Source organism: Epinephelus lanceolatus, chromosome 1, assembly GCF_041903045.1.
Source record: "Epinephelus lanceolatus isolate andai-2023 chromosome 1, ASM4190304v1, whole genome shotgun sequence".
NCBI classification, from domain to species: Eukaryota; Metazoa; Chordata; class Actinopteri; order Perciformes; family Serranidae; genus Epinephelus; species Epinephelus lanceolatus.
Genome location: NC_135734.1, coordinates 51,813,817 through 51,835,885, shown reverse-complemented (window position 1 = coordinate 51,835,885; position 22,069 = coordinate 51,813,817). Strand labels below are relative to the sequence as shown.

At 41.0% G+C, this 22,069-nt stretch overlaps 1 protein-coding gene across 2 annotated transcripts; it reads right to left on the bottom strand.

Annotated features, from left to right (window-relative positions):
- Positions 1–9,076: 9,076 nt before the first annotated feature.
- Positions 9,077–18,604, bottom strand: nicn1 (nicolin 1). Of its 2 annotated transcripts, none has more exons than XM_033625899.2 (7): positions 18,481–18,604; positions 15,758–15,907; positions 14,971–15,150; positions 13,487–13,600; positions 11,723–11,791; positions 11,127–11,231; positions 9,077–9,247 (listed from the first exon to the last, which is right to left on the bottom strand). In XM_033625899.2, the coding sequence occupies exons 2-7, from the start codon at positions 15,902–15,904 to the stop codon at positions 9,206–9,208; spliced, it is 657 nt and encodes a 218-aa protein (XP_033481790.1). In that variant the 5' UTR covers positions 15,905–15,907; positions 18,481–18,604; the 3' UTR covers positions 9,077–9,205. The 2 variants fall into 2 exon arrangements, with proteins under 2 accessions (XP_033481790.1, XP_033481791.1); XM_033625900.2 differs by having other exon boundaries at positions 15,758–15,904; positions 18,481–18,586.
- Between the last annotated feature and the right edge of the window lie 3,465 nt (positions 18,605–22,069).

Genomic DNA, 22,069 nt, shown 5'->3' with positions numbered 1-22,069 from the left:
GACGACATACTATACCATTACTTTTTTTCGTGATTTCGGATGACATGCTATAATATGACATTTTTTCATGATTTCAGACGACATACTATACCATGACTTTGTTTCATGATTTTGGATGACAAACTATACCATTACTTTTTTTCATGATTTCGGATGACATACTATACCATTACTTTTTTTCGTGATTTCGGATGACATGCTATAATATGACATTTTTTCATGATTTCAGACGACATACTATACCATGACTTTGTTTCATGATTTTGGATGACAAACTATACCATTACTTTTTTTCATGATTTTTGACGACATTCTATACTATGACCTTTTTTTTCATGATTTCGGACGACATGCTATACTGTGACTTTTTTTTCATGATTTCAGACGACATACTATGACTTTTTTTTTCATGATTTTGGACGACATGCTATACTATGATATTTTTTCAGAATTTTTGACGACATACGATACTATGACCTTTTTTTCATGATTTCAGACAACATACTATACTATGACTTTTTTCATGATTTTGGATGATATACTATACTATGAATTTTTTTCACGATTTTGGACAACATGCTATACTATGACTTTTTTTCATGATTTTGGACGACATGCTATACTGTGACTTTTTTTCATGATTTTGGACGACATGCTATACTATGACTTTTTTCATGATTTTGGACGACATACTATGATATGACTTTTTTTTATGATTTTGAAAGAAATACTATACCATGATGGATTTTTCATTATTTTGGTCGACATACGATACTATGACTTTTTTCCTTGATTCTGGACGACTTACTGTACTATGATATTTTTTCATGATTTTTGAAGACATGCTATAGTATGCATTTTTTCATGATTTCGGACGACATTCTACACTATGACTTTTTTTATGATTTTGGACGACTTACTATACTATGATATTTTTTCATGATTTTGGTCGACATGCTATACTATGACCTTTTTGTCATGATTTCGGACGACAGTATATATACTATGATATTTTTTCAGAATTTTTGACGACATACGATACTATGACTTTTTTCCATGATTTTGGATGACTTACTATACTATGATGTTTTTTCATGATTTCGGACAACTTACTATACTACGGTAGTTTTTCAGAATTTTTGATGACATACGATACTATGACCTTTTTTTATGATTTTGAAAGAAATACTATACTATGACGTTTTTTCATGATTTTGGAAGACATACTATACTACGATGTTTTTTCATGATTTCGGATGACTTACTATACTATGACTTTTTTTCATGATTTCGGACGACATGCTATACTATGTTGTTTTTCAGTGACTTTTGACAACATACTATACTATGATATTTTTTCATTATTTTTAAGGATATACTATGCTATGACGTTTTTTCATTATTTTGGACAACATACTATGACCTTTTTCTGTGATACTATGCTGACTTTTTGTTTTTACATCATTTACTATGACATTTTATGAAATGCTATAGTTTTTTGAGCTACCATACAATATTTTTTATGCCCTACTATACTGTGACTTTTTTGATATTCGCCACTGACATTTTTGACATCCTACACTTCAACATTTTTATTGACAGTGTATTGTGATTTTTAATGACATTATAATCATTTGACATATTACTATTTTTTCTGACATTCTATACTACATTGTTATGATACATTATTCCTGACGTTTGAGACACACTAAAATTTTTGTTTTTAGATTAGTTTTCCACTGAAGATCAATAAAACTTTCTCATAGTTGGCATTTTCTGTTGCAATTGTTCATTGTCAACTCCTCCTGCTTTGGACTCAAATAAGACACACACACACACACACACACACACACACACACACACACAAATAATTTATTTCCTGTTAAACTGGATAAAATTCAGAAGACAAGTACAGTCGCATGAGTCGACTGGATATTTCTTAAAGTGATGTAATCAGCCAGTCCAGAGGATTTTCAAGAGAAATTTGTGTCAGTTGAAGTACAACTACAATATTTAAGAGAGAAGTACAAGTCAAATGAGTAATGTTGTTTACTGTACAAGGTGCATGACTTTCATTGAATATTAGAACAGAATTAATATTTAATACAGATACACAGAGCATTGTTGAAAATGATTTCAAAAGAACCAAATATGTGTTACAACAAACTCACAACATTTCTTTGATTATTTCCCTTTGCTGGCAGGTCAACTACCAATACATCTGACATCTGAGTCCTGACAGAACCTGGTAAAGAGGTCATATATCATGATGCAAAACACTTTGTTGCTGTTCCTTTTTCGGTTTGATGAGTCTTGTAGAACGTTGTAGGAATGTCTGTGAGCAGCTGCAGCAGGTCACAAAGTCAAACTGAGTCACTGGTATTGACCATTGACTGTATAAAATAAGGTATTGACCAATACTTTACAACCACCCCACCAGGATGTTGGCATTTGGTTATTTAGTGCTGTGGCAACATACAGAAAATATTAGTTTCACTTCAATCATGTAGGCTGAAAAAGTTAGGCAGTAAAAGAAAAGCCTATTTAGTGTAAAATTCATTTTAGGTACTTGTACTTTACTCGAGTATTTCCATTTTATGTTACTGTCTACTTCTGCTCTACTGCATTTTGTTTTATTTACTTTTCACTGGCTTACTTTCATTTCACAGCTGTTACCTTGTAGATTTTACAAACATGATAAGAAGCTACTTGATACATTGATACAGATTTAACCCACCATGAGGAACCATAAAACTGTTAAAGTAGTTATTTTATGCCTGTTTCCTTGTTTGTTTTGGTGTAAAACCTTTTGTGATTCTCTAATGCTGAAAGGTGCTGGATTATTTACAGGACAGAGAACAGTATGTCTCGATTCATATGATTCACACAGAGCAAAGCTACTTAGTGGAGTACCTCAGAGCTCCACTCATGGACCTCTCTTGTTCTTGATTTCCTGATTTGTTGATGATACATGTTGAGTATCTTCACATGAAAATTTTAGCACACTCATTCAAGAAGCAAATTAAGAGGTATTGTCTATTTCCAAATGGTTTCAGATGAACAAACTCTCTCTCGAAAAAAAATTGATCATATTTTGTAACAAAATTTAAAAAATATAACAAAGACAAAGCCAAGATTTTCATAGACAACATCAAAATAACTCAGCTTCATTACATTAAATCTTGGAAATACCATATTGAGCTTGTCTGTAAAAAGACTATAAGGTCATTTAGTATCTTAAATAGAGTTTGTTCACTGGTCAATCATTCCTGTATTTTCACTTTTTATTACAGCTTAATTTACCCTCACAGTACGTGGTCAGACTGAGTAACCCCACATCCCCTCCTCCTCCTCCTCCTCCTCCTCCTCATCCTCCTCCTCCATCAGTATCTGGAAACATTCTGGTTGACAGACTTTGTGGAAAGTGACAAGAACGTAATAACAAAGTCAAGCGCAGCAGGATTAACTGTCACACTGACGTTCTGTTCAGCTTCAAACCTGCACACAGTCGTCTCTGCTGCTTCTGTAAGGCAGAGTTGAAACATCACTGTGAGGAGAACAAATGTGTTTCCATGCAAAATAAATACAAACTCAAAAACCATTCAGCTCCTTTAATAAACTGAGTTTATACAGAACATCTCAGCTGTTCAAGTTTTCTTAACATTTGAAACTGAGATAAAGATTTAAATATGACAGAATGACAGGATGAATGAAAGGATGTTTGATGTACAGGATGTTCATCCTCTTAATGTTCTACTGTATGTGAGGTCCTATCAAACGACGAAACGAAGTAACGATTCTGAACATTAACAACATGAGCAGTGACACGGCTGCTCTCTGCAAAGTAAAACAGGAAGAAGAAGAAGAAGAACAACAACAACAACCACCTGTCGTCGTCAGATTCATTGATGGAATCTCGTGAGAATTTAAAACACTGCTCTGCTCTTTATGCAGCTGAAATATTTTAAGAAGCACCTCTGAGAGTTTTTTTTTTTCCAGCAGCAGCTGCTAAATAGAGTCTATGTGCCGTATTCCCTCGTGAATCCCACCATAATAATAATAATGTTTGATAAGTGCTCAGTGATGCTTCGCACAGCAAAGACTGCAGTATTAGTGTTTACTGGTGTGTGACAACATGAGCTGCAAATAACACCACAGAGGAAGAACAATACTGCCTCCTTTTCCTGTCATTCTAACACACAGACAGACAGACAGATACACACACAGACAGACAGACAGACAGACACACACACACACACACTGTGTTAATCACACAGGCTGGGATGTGTCCTTTATGTTGGCCAGTAGATGGCACTAGAGGGCGGAGTCAAAAGTTTCAACAAAAAATAATAATAATATGTCTTTCAAGAGCTGTTGTAGACGGCAGTGGTGGGTGAGGCCATTAAATAAAGCGCAACACATGGAGAGAAGTTGTGAGAAGAATGTTCTGGACACCATTGCCCCTGTGAAGGTTAAAATGGTTAAAAATAAGCAGAAGGCGCCATGGAGGAATGATGACTCGGTCAGGGCACAGAAAAGGGAGTGCCAGAGGGCTGAGCGGAAATGGCGCAAGTCAAAGCTTCATGTTCATTATGAAATTTATAAAGAAAAGTTGTACGTGTTCAACCAGATCTTATGTAGAACAAGGGAGAGGTACTTTTCTGAAATTATTGGAAATTGCAGTAACAACTCGCGTGTCTTATTTGCAACAGTGAACAGATTAACAAACCCTCCAGCTCAACTGCCGTTGGAACTGATCTCCACATCTAAGTTTGCAGTATTCTTTTGCGACAAGGTTCAGACCATTAAAAATGCCATCAATTCCACAACACCAATAACAACCCTGCAGCCACCTAGACACTTAGAGCTGACTCAATTTTCACCTGTAACTGACAAAACTGTCCAAGAGATCATCACCAGTCTGAGTTCGTCTACATGCTGCCTCGATGTGTTACCCACTAGATTTCTAAAGTCTGTGCTGAGCAGTTTGTTACCACCACTCGCTCACATAGTTAACATGTCACTACAATCTGGAACATTCCCAAAGGCCTTGAAAACTGCAGTCATAAAGCCTCTCCTAAAGAAGAACAGTCTTGATGCCACAGTACTGAACAACTACCGGCCCATTTCAAATCTGCCGTTTTTAGGCAAAGTCCTTGAGAAAGTTGTTTACCAACAGCTTACTGACTTTCTCCTAATGAACAACTCCTTTGATGTTTTCCAGTCAGGTTTTAGACCCCATCACAGCGCTGAGACCGCTCTTATTAAGGTGACAAATGACATCCGCCTGAACACTGATGCAGGCAAAGTCTCAGTTTTAGTCCTGCTAGATCTGAGTGCTGCTTTTGACACTGTCGATCATGAGATCCTTTCACAGAGACTAGAGGACTGGGTGGGCATCTCTGGCACTGCCCTAAATTGGCTGAAGTCCTGTCTAGAAGACAGGAAGTACTTTGTTGAAATTGGTAACTGTGTCTCAGACCACATGGCCTTGACCTGTGGGGTGCCCCAAGGGTCAACCCTGGGACTCCTTCTGTTCAATCTCTACATGCTGCCTTAAGGCCAGTTAATACAAAGTAATAATGTGTCCTACCACAACTATGCAGACGACACTCAGATCTATGTCTCACTGACAGCAGGTGAATATGGACCAATGGATTCACTCTGTCACTGCATCCAACAGGTCAGTGTGTGGATGCAAAACAACTTTCTCCAGCTAAATTCAGACAAGACTGAAGTCATCGTATTTGGTCCACAGAAACAAAGAGAAAGTGTCAGCAGTCACCTCCAGTCTCTCTCTCTAAAACCTACAAATCAGGTTAGAAATCTCGGGGTAATAATGGACTCAGACTTGAACTTTAACAGCCACATCAAATCAATAACATCAGCAGCTTTTTACCATCTAAAAAACATTGCCAAAATCAAAGGTATAGTGTCTAAACCTGACTTGGAGAGACTTATCCATGCATTTGTCTCTAGTAGGTTAGACTACTGTAACGGCCTGCTCACTGGCCTCTCCAAACGGGCCGTAAGACAGCTGCAGTACATCCAGAATGCTGCTGCTCGGGTCCTGACCAGAACCAGGAAGTACGAGCACATTAGTCCTGTGCTCAGGTCTCTACACTGGCTTCCTGTGGCTCAGAGAATAGACTTTAAAGCAGCTCTGCTTGTGTACAAGTCTCTCCACGGCCTAGCACCAAAGTACGTCTCTGACATGTTAGTGCCATATGAACCATCTCGGACTCTGAGGACCTCAGGGACCGGCCTCGTGCTGGTGCCCAGAGTCAGGACTAAACATGGGGAATCAGGATTCCAGTTTTATGCAGCTAAAATCTGGAACAGTCTTTCTGAAGATGTGAGAAAGGCCTCTACTCTGACAATGTTCAAATCTAGGCTCAAAACAGCTCTATTTCACTGTGCATATGACTGAAAGGATCTTATCTGCACTCTGCTCTTTTAAAGTTCATTTTATAATGATTATTTATGTTTTTATTTTGTATTGTGATTTTAAAGCATTTTCTTGCTCTGTAAAGCACTTTGAATTACTTTGTGTATGAATTGTGCTCTACAAATAAACTTGCCTGGCCTTGCCTTCACAGCTTCTTGACGACAGATGGACCAAAATGTCCTCACATTCCAAAACTGTCCTCTCAGGGTCTTTAACCTGAGGTGGTCCTTACAAAGACCGAAGTCAGCAGTACTGATACACACACCTGGTAAATAATCCAGTGCTAACACCTGCAGTGTGTCTCAGATCTCACACTTCTGTACAAACACTGAATATTCTGAGTGCACGAGTGTGTTCACACTGCGTAGTACGAGAAAATGCAGCGCACTAATGGTGCACCCAAAATGGTGTAAAAGTTGAGAGTGGAATGATGGACACCTCTCACCCTCGAGGGTTGCCATCTATCTGACGTCACAAACTTCTTAACTTCTGACATGGCGGCTGGAGACAACAAGGAGTCGTTCTACATGTTTTTTGCACTAAGTACCAAAACTGTTGTTGAATGGAAGCCGTCAGTGATGTTTGTGGGTCTGTGATGATTTGGCACCGCAAACAATAATTCGAGTGCTAACGTTAGCATTCGCTAGCTAGCTAACTTGCTCGTAGCTACAGCGGCACATCTCAATCAGCAGTGATGTTGTGGCGTAAGTTTGGTTTATGTGTGGGTGGAGATCAAGTGTTAATGCGATCATGCTCCACCCTGTTTGCAATTCAAAAAGAAGACAAAGAAGAAGAAGAGGCGGTTAAAAAAGAGAGCTGTTGTCACTTCCAGTCAGTGCAGAGCGTGATTACAGACAACACTACCCTGTTGCAATTAGTGCACAACGCAAGAGGTATGTAGTGTACATGAGAAGTATGAGATTTGAGACACACTCGGTGTTCAGAGTGGACGGCATTAAATATAAACACTCTGCAGAATTCTGTCCCTTGTTACCAATATTTTTATACATTTGGAGTCTCGTCAGAACCACAGATGATTGTATTCAGGATGTTTTCACGATGAATGGGACTCATTAACATTCGTCATCATCGACCTAAACACCAGTCAAACAATACCAGGATGAAGTACTCCAGTGGTTTCAGGAGGTTACAGAAGAATACTTAATATTGATGCCTGACAATGAGTCTAGTCAAAATCATACAGTGACACTGTGTGCAGGATTAAAGCTTTTTCTGAGTAAGTATACTTTTTAGCCCAAAAACACAAGTGCAGTTAATATTGTATCGTCTCAATGACATACTTTTATCTGAAAATAATTTAAACACCTTACATGCTGTAGTTTCGGTGCATATATATAAGTAGTTTTATGACCAAAATTTAAAAAAAATAAAAATAAAAACATGTCACAATAAGACCTCGATCACAGCAAGATGCGTCACTAGAAACGTGTTGCCAGCAAAACCATTGTTTGAACCACATGTCGCGTTTTTTGAGCACTTTTTGGCGCATGTAAGAGATAAAATATTCCGACTTCTGAGCCCAAGGTGAGGAGTCGGAACGCTCATCATTGTCACATTTGACCCAGGCAGCCAATTAAATCAAGCAAGAGGCTTTACTGCTGTTTTGATGCTGGCAGATGAAGTAGGTAGGAACTATAAAGACAGCAGTATCTAATTACGATAAAGGGCACTCCATTGTTAAAAAACGAATCGGTGAACATACGCAGAGTTGCATGAGCAGCCAGGAGAACCTCTCTGGTGTTTTTTAACTGTTTTAATGTCTTCCAGGCAGGTTTCAACCACACCGCAGCTCTGAGACGGCTCTCGTTATAGTCTTCAGTGACTTCCACTTAAGCACAGACAGTGGCAGAATTTCAGTCATAGCATTACTGGATCTCAGTGCCGTGTTTCACACGGTCGACCACAACGTATTACTAAACTGACTGGAAAACTAGGTGGGACTTTTATGCCCACTACTAAACAGGTTCTATTCCTGCTTAAAGGACAGGAACTACTTTGTGTCTGTAGGTAATCTCACATCGGAGCAGACAAAACTGACATGTGGAGTTCCCCAAGGCTCCATACTGGGGCCTCTTCAGTTTAACATCTACATGCTTTCATTGGCTCAGATTATGAAAAAATAACAAACTATGTTCCTATAATTATACAAACGACACACAAATTTAGATAACCATATCACCAGGGGACTATGGTACAATACAAACTGAGGACATTGTTTTTAGAGCCGAAGAGGAACAATCAAAAGTCACCGCTCAATGTTAAAAACCACAACACAAGCCAGAAATCTTGGTGTAGTCATGGACTCTGAATTTCTACAGCCACATTGAGACAGTTACAAAGTCAGAGGAAATAAATATGTCATGTTGTGATAATGTCATGTGGGCTACTGTAGAGAGACACACACATACAACACAACATGTAGGAGAGATTACAGGAGATACATTTGTGTTTCTGTTCATCACATCTGATCACCTGGTTGCACTCGCTGCCCCGCTCTACAGCTGCACCACTCTGTTTTGCCTGACACACAGCCAAGGTGTTTTTGAAGCAGTCATGTCTCTTGTGATGCGTCTTGGTGTGATCGAGGTTTAAATCATGACAGTTCTCTTATTAGTTAAAGTGACATCATGCCTCGTCACTCTAGCAACACATACATTCAACTTTTTCTTTTGTTCGTTTCCTCTGTTGCTCTCAGTGGCTCCAGAGAGGGCTCCATGTCAGAACACGACGGCCATGTTACGTCAGGGAGAGCAGGTTGATGTCGTAGCATCCGTCCACCTGAAGCAACACAGAACAGAGACACATGATTTATTTCCTTTCATGTCTTCATAACAGCTGTGAACACTCACACAGCTGATCTCACTTATTCTGACTGATCAGATCTCTTTGTAGACACATATAGGTCACACTTGACTGACATCTCACTGATGCTGTCATGGTAGATGTGTTGCGCATGTGTTGCAAATCACAACTCAGAACTCTGTTAAACACATGGAATGAGTTGATTTATCGCACATCAAGTGCCTTTCACACACAGAACGTGTTGCACTACAGCTCGTCAACAGAAGACCACACAAAGTTATTACTACTTTACTAAAGATCTGTATTTTCTCCACCTCTGCATTAGCTTAAAATCATGTGTGGACACTGGGCCTGCCCCCGACTATTGACCAGCAGTCCTCATCAGGGTCCATCAGTGGACCAACAGTCCTCATCAGGGTCCATCAGTGGACCAACAGTCCTCATCAGGGTCCATCAGTGGACCAGCAGTCCTCATCAGGGTCCATCAGTGGACTAGTCTCCTGCATGTTTCTGATATGAATGTAATGATTAAATGATATATTTTGGTGGTTTGAGTTGAAGGTGTGAGAAAGAATAGTATCAGTAACATTGTTAACACTGTGCTACATTACAGAGAAATACAAACCGTACTAATGAACCTTCATTAATATAGGCCTATATTTTATCTCCAAGTGCACGTCACACACTGAGCGAGCCGCCTGTTAATGACGCTGTGGGCTAATGGGCATGTAGCTACTTCCATGTTTCAGATGATACGTCACGTTTGTAGTCGACCAATGAAGATGAGTTTACATATCACCTTGGGTTCGTCCTTCACCTTCTCAAAATGATCCCACGCTTTGGATTTCCTGCCCGACATGTTATTAACTAGCCTGTGGAATAACCACAGGTACCAGCCCTGGAAATTAACCTGACTCCTGTCTGACTGCTGAGCGTGGACACTTCCTGTGTCTGTCCTTTCAAAATAAATTCCCACACGGTCCAGTCATATAGGTTTTCATTTTTTTTGACAAGGTGCAGCTCCTGATAGAGTTTCACATTTGTTTGTTGTGTCTTTTTTTTCTGTAACTAAGTGACCAATGAAATCTTGCCAACTAATGACCTTTCTGGTCGACCTACATTTGCTCGACTATCAGGGGGCAGCTCTAGTGGACGCCCACTAATCAAACTTGATTTCTCACCTGAAGAGCTGATCTGCAGAGCTATGACTCGCCAGGAAATGTCTTTTTGGCAAAATCCTTGTTTGCGGAACATATTTATTTGTTACTTATTTCCCATCCTTTTTAATAGTATGACTTTTATTTTTTTTCTCAGACTATTCGAAGCAGCTGTTGTCTTCAATCAGGTCATGTAGAAATACAAAAAAAATGTATCCACTGTCCATTCTGGTTCTCAGGGAAATGTGTCAGAAGGATTTAATGTTTGTTCAGAATTCTCTGCTGATTGCCTTCATGGAGGATAAGGTAAAAGAAGCTGAGAGGTTTACAGACAGGGTGGCCTAAAGCACTCGGTGACTAAACTGTAAATAACAGATAGGTGAGGGACTTCCCTGAACAGGTACAGACTGTAGTAATATTATAAATATACTTCTGGAATGGACTGTGCCGCCCCTGCTGCCTTCCCTTGGGTCTGACCTTACGTCCTCCTCCCGCCTCTGTGGGATGTTGGCCAAGTGCTCGTTTCACAAACTGCAACCCCACAAAGACCCAGATCGCCTCCACTGCACATTATAACTATGTCTTTACTGTCTCCTTATTTATTTATTGGCTGGAACACTGAGGTGCCTCTGTGTCCTCTGAAACGTATGTTCAGTATCAGGCTGTTAGTGGTGGTGATCAGTGTGTTTCAGACTCACATCAAACCGTCCGATGGAGGCTGTGGTCTGGTTGGTCTGCATCACCTCAGTCAGAGCCCACATCTGCTGGATACTGGATGATACAGTCTGGGGGTCTGGGAGGCCCTATGAGACACACAGGAACACAGATGTAGAGCAGAGGAAGCCACGGTGCACTGCAGCCCATTCACTCATTCTTTCATTCACTCATTCATTTACACAAGGTTTCAGATGATCCAGTGTGAAATTGTAAATGGTAAATTTAGTCTACAAAGTAAATACATTATTTATTTAACAGTTATTTCATTAGAAAACATTCGAATGTGCAAATTATTACTCTCCAGCATTGAGGACAGATCTGGACATAGATTCTGGACACTCCCAGACATACATGTCTAGTGTAGAATTCATGAATCCTTTATTTATTTATTTGCCTAAAAGCCTAAAAATACCAGCATCAGAGTTAAAAAATGCAGCTCAGTATTTTGTAAACTCTCCCAGGATCATAAACCCTTCACACTCCCAGAAGAGACACTGAACACATGACCTCAGTGTCCTTAGTGGTAGCAACCACCCTGTTCACACAGACAGTCAGACACACACAACAAAATGTATACCTGCAGGTCAGGATGATGGTCGACCAGCGTCAGGTCAGACAGCCAATCAGAAACCTCCTTCTCTGGGTCCTGGAAGGAGGAACAGCTGATGTCATTTAAACTGTACGGCTGAGTTTAACAGTGTTATCATTCAGCTTTATTAAATATGTGTTTGTTAAATCCACTGTGTGGACTAAGAGGTCTTTACTTTGGCTCCATCTAGTGGTTCTATCCAGAATGACAGCTGTGTGTGCTGCTGCTGATCATCCCTCTGACCCTCTCACAGATATGTGGCTGCAACCATTCAACCATTTTCGTAACCGCTTATCCTCTTGAGGGTCGTGGGGGGAGTCCCAGCTGACACTGGGTGAGAGGCAGGGACACTCACATTCACACCTACAGACAATTTAGAGTCACCAATGACCTATCCCCAACTTGCATGTCTTTGGACTGTGGGAGGAAGCCAGAATGCCTGGAGAAAACCCACGCTGACACGGAGAGAACATGCACAGAAGGGCTCCTCCCTGGGACCACTACACCATCGTACCTATGTGGCTGCAGCTAATTAATCCGTCCATTTTTTTTTCTTCATGAATTGATCAGTTGTTTGGTCGATAAAATGTCAGAACATGAGACAATGACGAGATGCAGCTCCTGATAGAGTTTCACTTTTTTTTTTTGTGCAACTAAGCGGCCAATGAAATCTTGCCGACTAATGTGCTCTCTGGCTGACTAACACTTGGTCGACTGTTAGGAGGCAGCTCTAGTTTTACGATCATAAAATGACTGTATATTTAAATGGAGTCTGGAGGGTTGGACGTGAGTGATTTCAGGGCTGTTTCTGATTCAACAAAAAGAATCTCAGGCTTTAACACAAAGCTCTCTCTCTGTAGGGATCCTTTCCATAATGTTGTCAGACACTTAGAATAACAATCTGGGCCTGTCACTGACAGAAACACTTTCCGTGGATGTACACTGACAGTGCGAAGATGCCTGGAGTGGTTTTGCCACTGCCAGCTGCAGCCCTCTCACTCAATACTGGACCAGATTGTTTTTTTATTGTTCCCATTTGTCACTTAGACACAAAAAACAAATAGGATCCAGTTTAAAACTGAAGTTACCCTTTAAAGACAGGAATGTCGGCTGGGATCACCTCTGGCTCGAACAGTCTCAGTTCACCAAATCAGCTTTAAAGGCGATGACATGTTTGTGATGTGTTTACAGAAGAGTCTATTACAGGTTTGACTCCCCCCATCTTGTCTGCCTGTGGATCATTTTAGATTGAATTTGCTAATAAACTTGACCGATGAAGTCACTCACTGTTTTCACTCAGGTGGAAGCAATATGTCTTTGTATCATAAGAGTTCACGTCAGCACTGAGTGTCACTGCCCTGATGTGTGTGCGCTCTGAACATTCAGCTGACACGGTGCTCGTTGGACTAACACATTACGTGTAACAGCCAGCTGACAAACTAATGGCTCCCACTTTGTTTGGAGAGCAAACTGTGTGTTGGATGCACAGTTGGCAAAAAGAAAATTAAAGCCAGGAGCATAATTACACTACAAATCAAACAGTCTCTGGATGATTACACTGATGCTACGTACATAAAGCTGGGGAGCAGTTACCTGACTGAATAACTACTCCACTCTCGGTGGCATTCAGACCTCATCAAGTACGTTATTCGACCTTTGCCATCTCGTTGACTCTGTGAGTCATGTTGCTTTACTTTGATTGTCAAAAGTTCTGAACACAGTTTCTGTTTGTCGACAATAATAAAAACTAACCGGCTCCATGTGAGGGAATATTTTGATCTCTTCGAGGCTGAAGGTCAGCCAGGCGGAGGATGGCTGTCTCAGGATCAGTCTCACAGACACCACGTGATCCGGCGCCACCTGCATCTGCACACACAGGAACAGAGACCAACATGAGGAAGGCCAGACAAAAAGCGTTCAATGGAATGAAATGAAAAAGACATGTAGGAAAACAACAAACAAAAACAGTGAACGGCGGTTTATTTTGAATGTGACGGCAGCTGCAGCGGTCAGTGCTCGCGTGTGTTGCTGCTGCTGTGAACTATTTCCAGCTTGCTGCAGTGGCTTGTTGTGTGACCTCAACTCTGCGGGCATTTGTAGCAGAGTGTAAATATGCAGCGTTCCCGCTGCAAGGAATTCATCAAATATGCTCGTTTCAGAAAAAAAAGCTCTTCTGAGAACACACAACACTTGAGTGCACTGTGGCCAATTCAGTTAAACTAGAGGTAGTGTTTCTAAATAATTTTTATTTTTCAGAATAAAACGCAGTAAAAAGCTGTGCAGTATATGTGTAATATTCTAATATTCTATATATTCTTGCCGCAACTTTACTCTGCAACGTTCTGAAACGGTTTTGTCTCATCACGTATCATCAGTCTGAACTGGGCTGAAGATGGTCTTGATTAGACACTGCTGGTCTCTAAAAATATTTTCATGACAGTTTTTCAGTCTCCACACAGAGACAGAGAAGCAGTGCACTAACAGGATCTACTGAACAGGCTGAATATGACAAATAACCATAAACAGTAAATAAACATCACTTACACTTTCAGTTACCCTTTAAACTATATGAGACCATCTGAAGTAAACAAAAATTAATTCACCATTCACCATCTGCCTCTATTTGCATAGAGAATAAACAAGAACTGAGAAATCACTCTGTTTGTATTGTCTCCATATATCAACATTACAATGCAGACTGAGGCTTTCTTGTAGGGTTGGTTGGCTCATCTCCAACGCCAGCTGAGAGGGGAAATAAACGGCGCCGAGCTCCGACAGCCTGTTAGTTTAATGCCCAATGGGATCTGTTGGTTTACAGATTGGATGTGAAGTTGAGCTGCGGCTGTGTAGAGAAGTGGGCCGTCATTTCATGTTCACCAGGAAACAAGACGAAGCTTTAACTAGACAGAAATGTTCAGGGGTGGTCAGCGGCTGAACAAAACCACCACCACAAGGTCGATATGACATCATCTTCTAATGTTACATTTCGCGATCAGCACTCGTCGTTCACACACTTTGGAGGAATAAACAATATCTGAGTGCTGCCAAGGGACAGCTGGTCACTAGCACATCACATTTTTACACATCCTCGTGTCTCATAAAGGTTCAGACAGTGTTGACTCGACACAGAAGTATAAAACTGGCTTAATGATGGTGACCCATATGCGCACACGCACACACACACACACACACACACACACACACACACACACACACACACACCTGCTCCAGCCCACCTGTGTCCTGTGGATGGAGCAGTAGTCCTGGGAGCCGCCCTCAGTGTGGGGGTTGTCCATCAGAGGAAGGTCTCTCAGGGCGGTGCACCACTTGGCGGGGGCCTCCTGCCCCGGACTCCTCCTCAGCAACCGTACAGTCACATAGGCTGTGTAGTAGTTCTTAAAGGTGATTTCCTTGATCTGAAACACAGACAGCGACCGTGGATTTTAAAATCTGTTAAATCCTAACCTGGCAGTGACTGAATGTTTTCACCATTCGGTCAAAGGGGAGGCGGGTGTGATCATGGGTGGAGGGTCACAGGACTTTTATTAACAGGTGCAGCTTTGACTTAGACATAATGACAGGTAATGAGTTGGTTACGTTACTGAGCTTCATGGGTACGGGTGGGTGCAGGAGTCCTGGTGCTCCGAGGCAGGTTAGCTGTTCAGCATAAGTTACCACTGTGATTTATCCTGGTAAAAAGTGAACCTGCTTCTGGCGCTGAAAACCCAGAGTTAACCCTGAGGGTCACATGGGTCTCTGCTCATCTCTGGCTGCTATTTTAAAAACCTCCAAATCAGTGTTACACCACCTGCAGCTCATGTAGCCATGTAAAGAGGAGCATGTGTCCACAGCTGAGGTTAACTCTGGTCTGTTTGCTAAATTAAACAGTTGTTTATACGGCAGGCTGCAGGAGATGAAGGATGAAAAGAGGTTATTGATGTGACTGAATATGTGGTGTCTGACATGGAAACCGTTGGTGCTGTGCATTAAATCAGCAGCTGTCTGTGGTAGGTGTTAGCTTACACTGACGGGCTTTCCAAAGGGGAGGGCGACGTCTACAACACAGACTCCAGAGTGAGCTGCGTCTGTTTTGGTGTCTCCAATCTGCAGGTAGACCGGAGGTTTGATGGTGCAGTTCACAGGTTTGATGTCGTCACAGCTCCCACTCATCTTCTGGAAACGAATCAGACACCAGATTTAAATTCGACACCTTATTAGGTGGTAGGAGTGAACACTGGCTGTGCTCCTGAAATCTCTTTCTGTATGGGTGAAAACTACCCACCAAGGTCTTAATATCGATTTATCACGTTGATGTCTGAACAAGGCATCATTACAATTCCCTGCAGATTCACCATCCTGAGCTACTTGTACATGCACCTGCATATTTGTTTGCACACTACCGTGTGTGCATACCCATGTCATGGTGTTTGCATGTTGTTGTGCTTCTTGCATTCTGATTACCAGCTTGTCCTTCAGACCACAGCAGAATCTGGTAAATCACCACCAGTGAGAGACTTAAACATCAAGTGTGATGTGGAAACTAAAAGCCTCCACAAACACCGAGGGAGCGTTTCTAATCATATAATTTTTCTTTTTACTTTCAGTAGCTGCTGCAGCTGCCCTTAAAAACTACGTGCTGTTACATGCACTATGCACACAATCTGGACACTTTCTAACATCAGGCCCTGAACTTTGACCCTTGTTGCTTTTATATCCGTTAACTTGGAGATGAAACAAATGGCACTTACTGAGTTCACCAGAGATGGTGTTCAACCCAGAGAGCTCTGCTGGTGTTAAACTTTAAAGTTATAACTTCACAGATTGTAGATTCTAACATGTTATATTTATGACAGTGTTAAAAGTTACACCTGATGTTCTGTCAGTGTTATTTTTATAGTTATTTCCTGTTGTTGTTTGTAATATTAATGATTACTTTGTTCACTTAAACAATCAATATTTCTATTATTACTATTTGACTTGTCATCAGTCACTTGAATGTGCTGTCATTCATCATTGTGGCCTCTGACAGCTGTCAATCAGCTGTCAAACTGTCATCTGTTTGCAGCTCAGTCTATGTGATGTATGCTGTGCAGAGGGTTGTGGGTCAGAATAACAGACTGAACAATCAGACTGGATGTAGTAGAACATACTGGTATTTTTGGCACACTGCATTTGACGTACTCTGTATTGGGACATACTAAATGACATACTTTTGACAACATCTTGTGTCCAGAAGTACATATAGTATAATGCGTGTGACATCTTATTCACCTCGAAGCAAAAGATCTTTAGTAGCACAGCTGAGAGCTGGTGTCCTTCCTCTGGACACTTAAATACATTCAGGAGGAAAACAGAATGTGTGATTTGTGTGATTTGGGCAAAATGGAAAGTGATTCCCATTTTCTTTTATACTGTACAATAGGGCTGCAACGATTAATCCACTAATCGATGACTAATCGACTATTAAAATAATCTATTTTAGTAGTCGACTAATTGGTTTGAGTCATTTTTCTTAGAATAGTACTATAAAAGTACCCAAAATACTCTTACTGCAGCTTCTTATGCTCCAATATTGGCAGCTTTACACACTCTCCCATGACGGTGAACTAAAAGCCTTTGGCGTGAGTACGAAACAAGACATTAGATGACATGATTTTGGGGTTTGGGAGAGACAGACTGGCATTTTTCAACATTTTAGCACATTTTTTGAAAAAATGATTAGTCAACTAATCGAAGAAATAATCGACAGATTAGTCGACAATGAAAATAATCATTAGTTGCAGCCCTACTGTTCAAACTGACGACTACAGAGAGTTAATGTTCCTTGAGATGGCTGGTGTAAACCCTGAGGTTTTCTGGTGCTGAGAACTCAGTTGTTCAACAGTAATCTGATCAGATTTCAGATTGTGAAGGAAGGCAGACAGTTTACTTAGTGCTTACTTTGATTTTTTGCACAGTAAAAGTCTTGTAAGTGATCCATGATATCATCTTACACAACGATGAACTGATTAAACATGTAAAACACGTCAGACGCTGGTACTGGTTTGTTTTGATTCTATGGTGTCTTGTAAGCCCACGCAGGCATGTTTACATGATGCAATAATCAAAATTCATTCATTCACATCAGTTTAGCTTTTTTATCATACCAGACACAAATAGGGTTGAAGTGGTATACTGGTTTTAAGGTAAACCATGATGGTTATCATACCGTGTACATTTGCTTAACTATGACACTGGGGGGAAACAAATGCAACCAGATGGAGAATCTCACCTTTATTGTAGTTGTGCTCAAAAAGGAGCCTTTTTCCACTTACACAAGTTTTCAATGTAATAAAACATTTGCTCAGTTAAAAATAACCCTAAAATTTGCAAGTGGCTGCTAGATTTCAAGTTCTCCTTCACGTTCCTGAGGACCTGCATCTCTGAAGATCTGTCCTTGTCAGCAAACACGCGTGTGTGTGTGTGTGTGTGTGTTAGCACCATGGACAGCGACGTTACAGCAGAGCTCATGAAGTGAAACTGAACAGAAACACGTAAGACTCATAACGTCATATATTCATGTTGTCATGCAGCACATCAGCCGTGTCGATACAAACTAACACACTCCAAGTTAGCTTAGCGTTAGCACGGAGGCTAGCGGAGCAGAGGCAGGTGTTAGCATAGCAGCTAACAGATGAGTCGGCGTTATCGGTGAAAGAGGAGCGGAATAAACCCGTGACGTGACGCTGTGTGTGTTCAGCACTCACCTATCTGTGTCAGAGAGGAACTACAGTTGGTAAAAGTTGAAGGCAAAGCGAACAACAGGACTGAAACGTTTAAAGACACATCTGTTCACATGCTAAAGACGCTGTGTTACTTCCGGGTTGTAACCAAGGCGACAGAGAGAGTCTTAAAGGGCCAGTAGCACTCTGAGCTGCACCAGTCTGATGAACTCAACCAGGACTGGATGATAATAAAACTCCTCCAGGCTGCTGAGCTTTAACCTCTGTCTCTGTTAGATTTATAAAGTTAATGGATTAGTTGTTCTAAAGCTAACTGAGCATCTCTAGTGTTCACCAGAGCTGTGTCACACATGCACATATTCAACACAAAAACACCAGCTCAGATCACACAGAGAGAGTTTGAGCAGCTGGAGGCAGCTTTTTGTTGTTAATGAGAATGAAGCTTTTTGCGCGCTGTTTTTGCGCCACTACGCACCTTGTGCTTCTGCGCTCTAGATGCCTGGTTTTTTACCGGAGCACTTCGAACTTAAACACTTTGAATAACTTTTAAAGCTTAACGTGGTTTAGCGCCGAGTTACATAGCTGAGCTTCTGACTACCTTACCTACACTCCATGTTATGACCTGAGATCAACCCTCACATGTCGTCCTTAGATCAAGGCTGGTAACTAGAGGTGCCCGGGCTTTTGTTGTCAAGGCCCGAAGCTCTGTAACTGACCTATGGCAAAGCCCCGCCCTCAGACGTGATGAGCCAATCACAGTGCGTATAGCCATCCCCATACACTGGGACATTCTCTGCCTGGACGTCCATTGAAATGCATTACAGAAAGTCAGTTTGTTCGGTTTCATGAGCTTTTTCTGAGATTTGAAGTTTAAAAATGGTCAAACGGTGTGCATGGGGTACATGCAACTCTGACACAAGGTATCCTGAGAGGCTGGGCGACCAGGTGTATTTTTTTACACTTTAAACCACATCTCAAGCGAGAAAAGTGTCTCCTTTGGATAAAGTTGTGTGGTAACGTTAGACCACAACATCAACTCAACGTGAATAAGATTAACAATGATGTCTACATCTGTTCTAAGGTAAGTCAACATTGTGTTTGAGGCAACATATTGTCACTTTGCTGGAAAGAAATATAAAGTTATCTTTAACATCTCTAGCTAACGTTAGCTAAAGTTAGCCTAACGTTAGCTCCTAGCTGCGTTGTTCATCATGTCACCTTGTTTGCTGGGAGTTCATTAGCCTATTTTGTTCTAGTTTTGTACTTTGGTGATCGTACATCATTGTTAGCTGTTGTCCAAAGGGCTCTAGTTAAGCTAACGTTAACTTCTGGAGCTTAGCTTCATTAACTTATCTGTAATGGCAGAGATAACAAAGGTTGGCAAACGTTATGCTGAATGATTCAGTGTAAATACTGTAGCACCAAACTAACGGAGAGACACTCTTGGTAAAGATGGTAAAAAGGCCGTTATCCTTTTCTCATATTCTGAGCCAAAAACCTTAACTTCAGTGGCACTTTAACTTGTTGTCTTTGATAGTGACGGCAACCAGATGCGGTTCACAAGCGTACACTGTGACCTGTAAATTTTGGCTTGTAATTTAAGCTTTTCATCGACCTTCTCAACAATAAAATGATGAATATATCCCTCCAATGCGTAGTTTAGGCCCTTTTGGTTACTTCTCAATGACATCTGATGGTTATGTCTCCAAAAATCATCAGTTGCCTCCTGTGAAATGCCGTGTACTGTGACACCTGCCATAGCGCCGCTCACTGAATGTTGATAGTTTGTCTGAGTGAGTGGAGGGGGCGTGGCTTAGCCATAGGTCAATTCTGCCTGAAGAGATCAGGCCGGCTAGCACATTGCCTGTTTTTAAATCATTGCTTAAAGCATATTTTAAAGGAAAGCTTCCCTTTTTAATGCCTGACTTGTATTTTTGTGATTTGTAACTTGTGTTTTATTTCCTTTGTAAAGTTTTGTTGTCTTATTTCTGTGCACTTTGTGACCTTGTTTAGATAAGTGCTATACAGATAAATATTATTTATTTACATCTATATGTAAGGTTGACAGGCTGAATATGACTTAAAAGGCTGTGTTATGTTTATAATGAGGCTCAAATATGTTTTGTGGATCCAAATAGATTTATTTGAGTAAAAGTTTCTGACCCCTGACCTGCAGGGTAATCTGTAAATGATCCCCAGCTCCTCCAGACTGCATGGCAAAGTATCAAACTAGCAATCTTCCAAGTAGTGGACGACCTGCTCTACACAACTGAACTGCAATGGGCTTAATGTATCTGCTGAAAGACTGAACTTTGTACAAAAATATGGTGGAAGCTCCCTGAGGTTCCTCTCACCCCCCGCACTAAATGAAGCTACAACAGAAAGAGAGGCTGCTTATGCTGCTGGAGCATCAACGTACACTGTCATGTCGTTCCCCATGATAGGGACATCAAGAAAAGAATGAAAGAAAAAAAGGAAAAGAAAGCAAAGTGACTTTGTAAAAGAAATTCAAAAGGTGTGAGAGAGAGAAATTAATAAAGAGATGAAGGGCCCTGCAGAGACTGCTGATGCATGGGGCCCAGGATTTAGTGCTGCGTCCCTACACTCCTGAGCCACAGCCACTCCCTCATATTAATGTGTCTATAAAGTAAAATAATTAACACAATAACAGCTGTGGGCTTTGACTGCTTTACATCCTGCCACCACAGCACAGAGTCTGACTCGAGATCAACAGGAAATACAGGAACACCTGTCAGATGGTTTGTAGAAAACCACTTAAATAAACATTATCCTCCAAAACATAGACAAGCAGAAATAAATTAATAAATGCAACCTTTTCTTTTCTGGATGGGACCATAAACAGCAGTCACCTACTGATATACGTTATTACAAGAAGCCCCCAGCAGAGGGCAGCATTACTCCACCTGTCAGACCTCATGCATTAAACCTCCCTCACACAGTCAGAGGAAGGTGGTGAGTTAAAATTTAAAGGCCTCTCCTCCACTCAGCTCATCACCTCATTCACATCTACACACTCCTCTGAAAACATCCCATCTCCAAAAAATGATATATGTTCATCCCCAGCAGGCACAATCTCCCGTCAGAATGAGATTCAGGTGTGCGGCGGCGGTATCAGGGTGAGACAGCACACCTATGGCTTTATCAGGCAGCAGCAGGAATCAGCTGGTATTTCTCTGTGGCCTTGTAATGATATCCCTGTAAAACTGAAACAGGGTTTCCACAATGTTTCCCATCAGGTCTGAACAAGACAAATGAGCTGATGTTCCACTGTAGTACATACTGTATCTGTGAACTGTTAATAACCCTGAATATAACCAGCTCACATCCATCAAAGCAGAGAGACACTCAGAGGATAAGATAGAAAGACAGGTATGTTTTTAGGGACATATGTTTAAAGCAGGAACAACAAATATTACAGAACTGATCAGACTCAGAGAGATTCTGTTTGAAATAATCCGTGCTCACTATACTGATGCACCCACTCACTCCCATTCTCTTTTTCTCCACCAAAAATTCTCACTTTCTGATTCACGCCTGATCCTAACCCTCTGCGAGCCTCTATCTAGTTTATTTCAACTTGGACGCACCAGGA